Raw genomic sequence first — 10,623 nt, forward strand, 5'->3', positions numbered from 1 at the left:
GGGTTAAATGCCAAAATGCGCTGATGTAGCTGCTGCAACTTTATGGAATAGTTTGTGTTCCATAGGCGTCTAATCCAATGACCGGGGGTAGTAATGTGAAGCGCTTAGAGGCCTTGTTGGCATTAAGCGCTATATAAATATAACATATTATTATATAAATATAAATATATATAAATTATATCAACCACAAGGTATCTATAAAGTTTAATGCTGTAATGTTCTGATATTATATGTTTTACAAAGTCATGGGCTAGGAAAGCTTAGGCCTGTGGCAGGATTTGAACAGTCGTTTTGTTGGGTTTTAGTTTACCATAGTTAAATTTACTGTACCAATTTCAGTTGAAATTGAAATTATGATGCTACAATATGTGGCTTTTTGTGTTCTGTTATGTTCATTTGAAATTCTGTTAGGTCTTCAATAAACAAAAACATCCAGTTATATAACATCCTCTTATTGGTTGTGCTGAAGCGTACTATAGCAATGGTATACACCGAGGGTATGTTCACACGCACAGCGTAAGACTGGCATAGCTTATGTCAGCGTAAGCTAATCCACGGATTAAAATTCCGAAAGTGTTCACACAAACGGCGTTTGCTATATTAACGCTGGCGTTAAACTAGTAGTAATATAGGCCTATGGGGGGAATAGTTTTCAGTTTTAAATAATGTAAGGTCAAACCATTCAAGCATCACTGGCGCTAGCCAGGGAAGTGGCGTTGTGAGTGGCGTAAGCAACGCCACTGCCTAAGTACACACACAAAAGTGTATGCTACGCCGTGTGTGTGAACATACCCTGAATGTCTTGACCTCAAAATGTTGCAATTCCTACTGTATTAATACATAGTAGTTGAGTTGATGTATACATTAGCACAGTCTTCTATATTTCTACTATTTATCTTGTTCTTTGGCCGTGTCTACTTAAAGCTGTTCAAAGGTTGTAGATAATTGGTTTGTGAAATGGATATGATGATTATATATGTTACATTATGATCTAGTTATCTATGACGAGTTCACTCTGGCTTTAAAAATCGATCTGTGTTTATTAGAACATGTTCATTTTTTAGGCACATGGGCCGAGAATGATTGTCAATAGCAAAATCAATCTCTTTCTAAAAGTAGCAATTCTTTTCACAAGGCAGACATTTAACAGAAGATGCTCTACGATAAGCAAGTCTCATTACGTGGGCTCAGGGAGTGGGGTTGTTTCAGTTGTGAGAAAAATTCTTGACAGGAATTGATCCCGTAACCCTAGGGTTGGAAAGCAAACCTTATGGTGGTGTCATGACCTGCCGGACAAGGAGAGCTAAGCTGTCAAAAAGCAGGGTCTGAAAACGTCTGATGGCAATCTAGGGGAAAATCTCTGGTAGAACGCCTAGAAGTACTTCAACACTTCAGCATGCAATATGCCCACTTTTGTGTTTTTTTATTTTTAATTGTGGTTCCCCCTCCCCTTTTTATTTAAATAATTTCTGAAGGGGGATTGGCTTGTCTAATAAAGGCTTAAGCCTGCCACCGCGCTGATGCAAGCATATAATCTCGAAGCTACAGTCCCACTTACAGTACATGTTCTATCTACAAAAATATCTGCAGTTTTATTTGCATAATGTAATCTGTAATATTGATTGATAGGTTTATTGATTGGTTGATAGGTTGATTGATTGTTTAATTGTTGTCTATTTGATTGATTGATTAATACAATTGATGTCTGATTGATTGGTTTGATAAGTTGATTGATTTATGACCCAAATGAGTTTCAGGGTCCTTGTTTTTTTAAGGTTCATAAACAATCATCAAGGGTAGTCTATGACCTATTTCTTTATTACACTGATAATACCCATGACATAGGACAAGACAAATACAAATCTTCATACACCATAAAGATTATCAATATACAGATATTACGTACTAAATTCTAAAGTCAATAGATTTAAAGGCTTTACTAAACTTTAGCACTTTTAAGAAACATTTAATTAGCATATTATATATCAACACCAAGAAGCTTAAATTTATACAACCATTGTGCACTTTTTCCATTGCTCTTGGATTACAGTATATGAGAGACAGTAATCTTTAAATGGGCATTTGGGATGAACCTTGGCTTGTAGGTTGTTCCAGAGTTTTTTAACTGTTTGTTTTTCCTAAATTGAATGAATAAATGTTGAATTGATTTGGTTGCTTGACTTTTTGATTTAATGATTGATTGATTGAATGATTATTTGATTTGTTTGGTTGTTTTTTTAATTGATTGATGTGTTGATTTCATTGGTTGATTTGTTGTAATTGGTGTTATTAGTTGATTTTTTTTATTTGATTAGTTGATTTACTGACTGATTAATTATTGATTGGTTGATTGATTAGTTTGGCTGATTTGATTGGTAGATTTTGGTTGATGGATTGATTGATTAATTGGTTGACTAAATCTGAAGTATGCCTAAGTACATATACTGTAGGCAAATAGTTCAAACACTCAGCTGCTGCTTCTATCCATAATGGATCAACATTTAAAATAACCTAATTCAGAAACTTCATACATAAACATGAACTACTGTACCTAAAATATCTCCCAAAACATGCAAGCAATGAAATATGTTGGTGTTGTGTAACTTTAATTTGAAAGTCGAGGTAGAGAGAGGAGCTATCGGGGAGTTTACAAATGTTAAATTTGAAGAACATCAGAATATTACTGCTGAGTTTATTTGCCTTTCCTCACACTTTTAATTTTCGTAAGCTGAAAAATTACATAAAACCCTACTAAAGATATATCACATGGTTTTAGTGTATGCAGGGGCGGATTTTTGGGAGGTAAAAAAAGAAAAAAGAAAGAAAAAGAAAAAAATGATAGCCCAGAACGCCTCAAATGTTATTTTCGGGCGTCTAGAACACAAAACCTGGGACGTTGTTGTCTCAATCGGCCCTAATTTCGGCCCCTCCCCCCCTTTTGGACATCTCTGGATCCGCCCCTGGTATGTGATGTGTAGTTGTATTTGTCTTCATAATATTTAATATACTGTATAATGATTAAAATTACTACAATTATACTCTCATGTTGCCACTCTATGCAGCATACTTTATTTTTTTAAATACATTATGGTTATTTTTTCAGAATTCCAATGTGCTGCAGGCGGTACTGGCGTTAATCAAGGAGCTCGATCAAGATAGTCTGGAGGTTGTCGCGAATGCTTGCAGGGATAAGCTAGATTCTTTGTAGAAATATTACAATTTTCTGGAATGTGGAACACTTTAAACGAGGACTGTGGTATGGTTGTAATAACGGGTCACAGGATTATGTATCTTTGCTTAAGATGTCGGAATAAATAAATGGGGTAATAAATAAAACTGAAAAACTATGTTCGAAAGCACTGGTTTCGGTACCGTTTGTAAATTTAAATTGTTACTTTTATAAATACTATACAGTATTAAGATTCAAGATTTTCTTATCAGTCAATATCATAACATGATGAATGAAAATTGTTTCCTTGGTGAAAATAAATGAAGTTATTTTAGTTATTATGGATAATATTTTTAATTTAACTGACATTTTTAAATTTATTATGTTGTTATATTATTTTATTTATTTTTTTAATAATCATAATTTATATAAAGATTTTCATAATTTCTATTATTCAAAGTAGTAAGGTTCATTGATAGCAGGACAAAATTTATTTGATACCTAAGAAAATTGCTGTTTTAATAAGAAAATACTACAAAGTGAGATGCTGCTTGGTAGTTTAATGTTCAAATAAGAGATAGTAAATAAGAGAGGACCATTATTTATTCAAATTTTGTGGCAATTGGTTTGAAAAAAGCAAGGGGAATTCCCCTTCCCCATGGAAATTTGCTGAGCTAAAAGATTACAAAAACTAGTTAAACATCACCTCATATCTTCTTATTTTGCACTCCACCCCCAAAATAATTCCCCTAAATCAAGCTCCCACTTGAAAATTTCCCCCTCCCAATACTCCTTGATACGCCCCTGCCTTTCANNNCCCCCCCCCCCCACCTACTTCCAAGTCAATACTCCTTGATACGCCCCTGCCCTGGTGGTGCCCCTCAGCCAATTTTCTCAATTACTCCTCCCTTTCGGTTACTTTAATTCATTTACATGCCTTTCCATTCACTGGAATTTTTGATAAGATTTATTTGACAAGATATTTCTTGTAGCAATCAATACCTTTAGGTGTGAACGAAGTGTAGAGTTTAAAATCAATGAGGAGATTTAACAATGAATTCATATAATTTTCAACTCTAGGTTTTTACAATGTATGCTCAGTTTTGATCTGTGTGTAGTGAAGGATCTCTAACATTCAACGATGCAGTGTTTTTTATAACCTTTTCATAATATGGTTTATAGAATTTCTTCTTCTTTTCTTTTTTTCAAACTAAAAAAAGAATGGTTTGTAAAAAGCCAAAGAAAAGCTGACGACGTTTTTACAGTATTCCTTGATTTGTTTATAACTAATTAGATAAATTGATAGATATTTATCAAATGCTTGAATTTATTTGTATGTAATTATTGCTCAATATTTATAATAAATGAAGTGATTATATAATATATTATATTATATAGTGGCTCTGTTAAGACTATGTTTAAATCACGTCTGAAAAAAGTTGTAAAATATTAAAATTGTAGAAACTGGTATGCTAGTGCCAGATTGAGATTCTAAGCCACTTGGCCGAAGCCTTCGAGTATGAAGTGAGCTCATGATAGTGAAGAATTATCCTCATTTACAATCAATCGCTTGTGTAAAGCTCTGTCAAGACTACCAAATTTTAATTTCCAAAAAAAAACTCTTGTGTGCCCATATATAGTCATTATGTGCCTATATATGGTCATGATGTGATGTCATCATGACCATATTTAGGCATGATGTGCCTATATATGGTCATGATGTGATGTCATCGCGACCATATTTAGGCATTTCACATGTTTATGTCAAATAAAATGAATAGTCTGGAGAAGGCTTAGAAGGAATGATTGAATATTTTGACCAGAGTTGAAGGTAATTTAAAGATAGCAGTGGCAGATCTACTGTAAAGGGGGGTGAATATGGTGGCTAGCTACCCCCCTTCGGTTACTGTGAAAAAAAAAATGGTCACTCTTCTTGAGTGTGCTTCTTGTGTATACATGTTACGTGTAGTACTCTGTTGAAAAATGCACTTTCTATTTTAAGCTTAACTTCTTTTCAGATGCCATCTAAGAGCGTCTAGCCATCTACTAATTCCAAACAAAATCTCAAATGAGAGGGGACCCCCCTCCCAAAATTGCTCTTCCTGCTCGCATTATCCACCCCCATTGCTAAATCCTAGATCCGCCACTAAATAGCACCTTGGTTATTAATGCATAAAGTCTAGAAGTGAGAGATTAGATAGAAACTTAACAGATATAAATATTATAGATAAATTATATTAGATGATATATGTTTGCTAAAGGCAAAAAAAATTATTATTAAGATTAAATTACGCTTTGTTGATTATAGATGTATTTGGGATTAATTGTTTGTGACATGAGGAACTTACTACGAAATTCCTCCACATTGATTTAAGCATAGAACTAAGAAACAGAGACAGCTAGTTGATTGTAATTTATAGCAAAATTATTGGTATAAATCATTACTATACATTGGTATATTGATGCTAATTGAACACTTGACTTTGTTACTCATTAGATTGTTGACCTTTGAACTGGTACCTTGTAAATATATGTTATTACAAATGATACCTACATAATATACATAGTATACTGTACATTACATTTTTTCTTGACATTGCCCGTTAAATGCTTCCGTCATATCAAATATACTGGTTAACCAATTGGTTTTTAAATGCCAACTTTAAATGATTGTATTGAACAGAAAAATAGTTATCAATTGGTCTGTGGATGATCTGTACAACATACTCTAATTTTTCTTATGAAAAGTGATTCCTTCATCTGAAGATGAATCACTCTGTTATGAAAAGCAAACTTCTTGCATATTTCACACATTCATATTATGTACTGTTGCTACATGATGTAGTGGAACAAGTCATCTCCTGTTGCTACATTGGCTACATAATATAATGGGACAAATCGTTTCCTCTTAATTGGACAATTTGTTTACCTTGTATGTTGTTCAACAGGCAATCATTATTTTTTTTTAAATAGAAATTAGAAATAATACTGTACATTCAAATTTAATTCTGAGCCATTTCCAGTCATCTACCATAGGTGTGCTGTAGCCATACAATCTTGTACCTTAGCTTCAATGATGGTGAGGCTGAGCAGGTTTAGATCCTCGCTCTGTAAAAGTTCTTTCCTTCTGGGCCCCTTTATTTTGAATTCCTAGATCTGCCCCTGGGACAAGTAACCTCCTTTATGACGCAATTCTATGGAGAATGCAACGCCCCAACACGTGCGCAACAGATCGTTTTTAATGACAACCCGTCCAGACTGCCCCCAATAATCAGCAGACAGCTTCGCATCGTCCAACGGTCATAGAGAGTGGAATTGGATTCATCGTACGACTGTTGTACAATGCAGTGAGTTTCTGGCTTAAGTTTTGACTTGGCCCTTTGAGCGAAAAAAGTATGCCTATTGTATCGGGAGGAACAACTCACATCCAGAGCGATTGCCGCTAGTTTGATTGCCACACCGTACATTATTCTGTTTCCTTCCCTTGAATTCATATGCATGATATTGAGTGTTTTTATGTATAAAAATAATTATTCTCCATTGTTTAAAAGTTTAAATTAACACTTATTTTCACCGATTAGTGACCGATACTGTATTTCTTAAAGTGTACATAGTAGTAATGTTCCCATTCAAAGATTGCTGATACCATGCCAGCTAGAGAAACCATAGAAATTGCTAAATTTTTGCATGTTTAAAAATGAAATTTGTATTAACAATTGTTTACCAAGAGTTGTTTACTGTAAATTAATATTAGTACATATGTATAAGGCATTATAAAGGAACTTAAAAATATTGTATAAAAATACTTTTTACTTTGGTGAACTGAGAAAATTCTATTCTGTAAAATTATTATTATGCTTGTCACCTTATTACCTTATTTGTGTCAGATCTGTTTCAATATTTTTAATAAATATTTAGCTATGAAATCTAAGCAATTTAAAAAATAAAACCAATTGCTGTTGCGGTTTTCTTATGCTTGCTTTTGGATGAGGTGGAGTTTTTTTTTACACTTTGAGACTTGTCCCCAGTCACATACAGATAAATAAGGTGTACATGGGTTTGTTGCATTGGTACCGTACCTGTCATAGATACCCTGTAAAACCTTGAATTGAAGCCCTGAGCTTCTTTTCATTGCGAACTTTGGATGGGCTTCTTTTCGAGGCTACATTTGCAAAGTAAAGAGGGGGCTTCTTTTCAAACTGAATGCTGTGAATGCTGTGAATTTATCCTATAACATAATAAATAAAGCCACTGTAAGTGTAACATCAATCAGTATCATGGATTGGATTTAACTGGCATTAAATCACCTAAACTACTGTATAAACCAAGCTTGTTTTTAATTTATTTTGTTTTTTGAAATTCATGTACAGTGTATGTACTAAACTATCTCGAAAAGAAGCCTATGTTATCTTGAAAAGATGCCCATGGTCTTCATTTCGAGATGGGCTTCTTTTTCGAGGCTAATTTTGCAAACTAAATAGGGGGCTTCAATTTGAGATGGGCTTCATCTCGAGATAGTCCATTGGGCATCAATTCGAGGTTTCACGGTATTGGTTAAGAATGTATATAATTCTGTAGGAACAACAATTATCGTGAGTGGAAATAATGTTCTCGCATAACTCTTTTGTGAGTGTTTTAGGATTCTATTCCCTCATACTGTATAATGTAAATTGAAAAGATGTTGAAGTTCATTTTTGTGGTTATTTTAAAATATTAAAGAAGAATAAACTAGAGGAATACTATTTCATCATAAAAGTTTTCATTATAGTTCTAAAATGTATTGTTTAGTTTTATATTATGTAATTTCTATTTTTGTAAGTTTTTGTTTTCTGCAAATTGTAGGCCTATTCTTGATAGTTATTAATTTGATGGAGGTTTGAGGTGTGTGCAATTACTATTTATCTGTAAATTACTTATGTTAATTCAAATCTTTACACTTCTTTGTACCTCAATTGTGCAGAAATATTTTTATTCTAAAAAAATTGTTTAATTTTCTGAGGTTACCATAAATGATCAAATAAGTACCTTTCTATTGGTTGGGACTACCCTCAATGGTGTTTTGTTACGCCCAGGTTTCCCCGGGGCCAATGGTGAGTTTGTGTTCGATTTTCATTATGTGGCCATTGTGCTTGTATATTTTTTATCATGTGGTACCCAAATGAATAATTAAAATTGAAATTTCTCAAATTTGCGTTGCTCGCCAAGAATGCTTTTAACGATACATTCTGTTTTGAATAAATGCTAATGTTATTAAGAATCTATTAAACCACAGATCTCTCACGAAATATTACTAAAATGAAATTGTTTCTTAAAGAATGTCATATATTCAGTATATCTATTATAATCAGCGGTAAACAAGAACATATTGGGGATTAAACGAACAAATTTGGAATAAAGGGTGGGACTATTTTAAGCACTGGATATCCTTTCGAGATACCGTAGTGCATTAAGATAGCAAGATTGAAGTTTAAGATTAGGTTCAAGCCAACACTTTCGGATTTACTTAATGTTGTTGCAACAACCGCCTATTTTGAATCTGCTTTAGTGGTGGCATTGCACTGCCCGTTCAACACTGGTTTATACCCTTAATCCATCATTGACCATGTATATTTTTGTATTGTAAACTTGTTTAAAAGGAGACATGGTACTGTTTTACGAGATACATTATTAATCGTATGATACTTAGCATGCAATTCAGTTCAAAGTCTTGTGTTGGCGGTGTGCTGTGTTTATGCTTGTAAATAAATTTTCTGTTACAACTTGAGTTCATTCAATTGCCTGATTTTTTGTGTTGTACAGTACTGTATAATATACTAGCACATTTCATTCCAGATAAAAATGTATTGTCCCATGAAAACGTATGGAATGCCTCCTCTGCCTTCAGTTCACAATCATCATGCAGTGCATACCAATCGTTATGCAGTTCACACCAATCAATATGCAGTACTTACCAATCACAATGTAGTACATGTATTTACCAATCACTATGCAATACTTTCTTCACTGTGGCTGACACCTTGGTGTGGTAGTAAGGCTTGTGTACTTTTGTGCGCCGAGGAGCTATGCCTCAGGGGATTGAAATAGCCATTTCAATCCCCTGAGTGACCCTTATTTAATTAAAAGTACAGTAAATATATATAATATGAAGTAAACAAAACTTAGAACTAAAAATTCTAAATGCAGATTAAAATGACAAAGTAAAATGAACTAAACTTGAAAACAAATAAATAAAAATTAAAAAACAACAAAGATGTTCAAAATACCTAACATCCGCCCCTGAAAGCATATTTCCCTCATCTATTACAAGTTCATCTTCCTCACAAGAGCACAAAATCTACTCTCACCCCGATGACCCCCCTCCCAACCCATAGAGTTAAATGTGAAAATACTTCAAATGTCTCCTTCCCAATGAGTATTTAAATATTTCTTTATACCCTCAGATCATATAACAATGTAGTACAATCAATTAAAAAAAAAAAAAATTAAGATAAGCATAGTTGCAGTTAGGACATTGAATTTATAATTTCACTTCGCAGTTTCCATGTCCTTTTAATGTTCCTTTTGTAGAATCTATCAAAATATCATTCACTGTTGATAGAAAGAGTCGAACATCCCAAAATATATTTAAATTTTGTATTTTCATTTGCCTTACATTAGATCGCATAATTTTCATTTCTAGTTATTATCCGGATTCCATTTTGAAGTTCTATTGTTTAACGATAATGTATTAGTTCTGAGTTTGAATTTTAATGCAATTCCTTCAAAATCAGTTTTGTCAATGAGGTAATTTTCGAGTTCAGGTTTTAATTTCAATGTGGCATACTCTTGGAGAGATGCTGTATATTTGTTAAAAAAACACAAAATGAGTTTAAAAAGAAAACAACTGGGTTGAAGTTTAAGGCCAAGTTGCTGACGTTGGCGGTGGTATTTTCATACTCCTTGTTTTAACTTGTCCCAGACTTTCAGAGCCGTAGATAGACAGAGTTGCGACATTGAGAATTTAGAAGCCATTATGTGTCCAACGCGATCCACGTTCTCTGTCCAACGCGATCCGTGTTCTAATTATAATTTCTATGTAATTACATGTAATTTGCATTTAATTATCAATCAAATTTTTAATGGGACTTCTAGATGGCCGGAAATGGCTGGGATTGGAAAACTAGGCCTATTTTTTTTTTTTTTTGGTCCGACTGCCTGACAAGCTTTGACCGATTGGGGGGGGGCCTTAAGCCCCTACCCCCCGCTGGCACCACCACTGTTCTTCGGATTTTAATGTATCCTATCGCGTTAGTTTGTGGTTCGCCAATGTTTTGGTGACAACATGGCTGGTGTAAGTCATGTGGTTGCAATCCACCCAATCACACGCGCGTATAGCAGAACTGTGAAACCGAGTTGGCCAAACTTTGCCTCTACGGTTCTGCAACAAGTCAGAGCCATATATATATATATATATA

The 10,623-nt window shown here is 33.9% G+C and overlaps 1 protein-coding gene across 2 annotated transcripts in view; it reads left to right on the forward strand.

Moving 5' to 3' along the window:
- LOC117104033 (cilia- and flagella-associated protein 410-like) overlaps positions 1–8,933 on the forward strand; it is a 59,587-nt gene extending 50,654 nt beyond the window's left edge. For both annotated transcript variants that reach the window (XM_033244684.1, XM_033244685.1), the window contains exon 6: positions 3,104–8,933. In XM_033244684.1, the coding sequence (XP_033100575.1) occupies positions 3,104–3,208 (105 nt within the window). In that variant the 3' untranslated portion in view covers positions 3,209–8,933. The remainder of the gene's footprint in view (positions 1–3,103) is intronic.
- The last annotated feature ends 1,690 nt before the right edge of the window (positions 8,934–10,623 follow it).

The sequence above is a fragment of the Anneissia japonica genome, unplaced genomic scaffold, assembly GCF_011630105.1.
Source record: "Anneissia japonica isolate Jap-2015-1 unplaced genomic scaffold, ASM1163010v1 scaffold287778_len1315358_cov176, whole genome shotgun sequence".
Lineage (NCBI taxonomy): Eukaryota > Metazoa > Echinodermata > Crinoidea > Comatulida > Comatulidae > Anneissia > Anneissia japonica.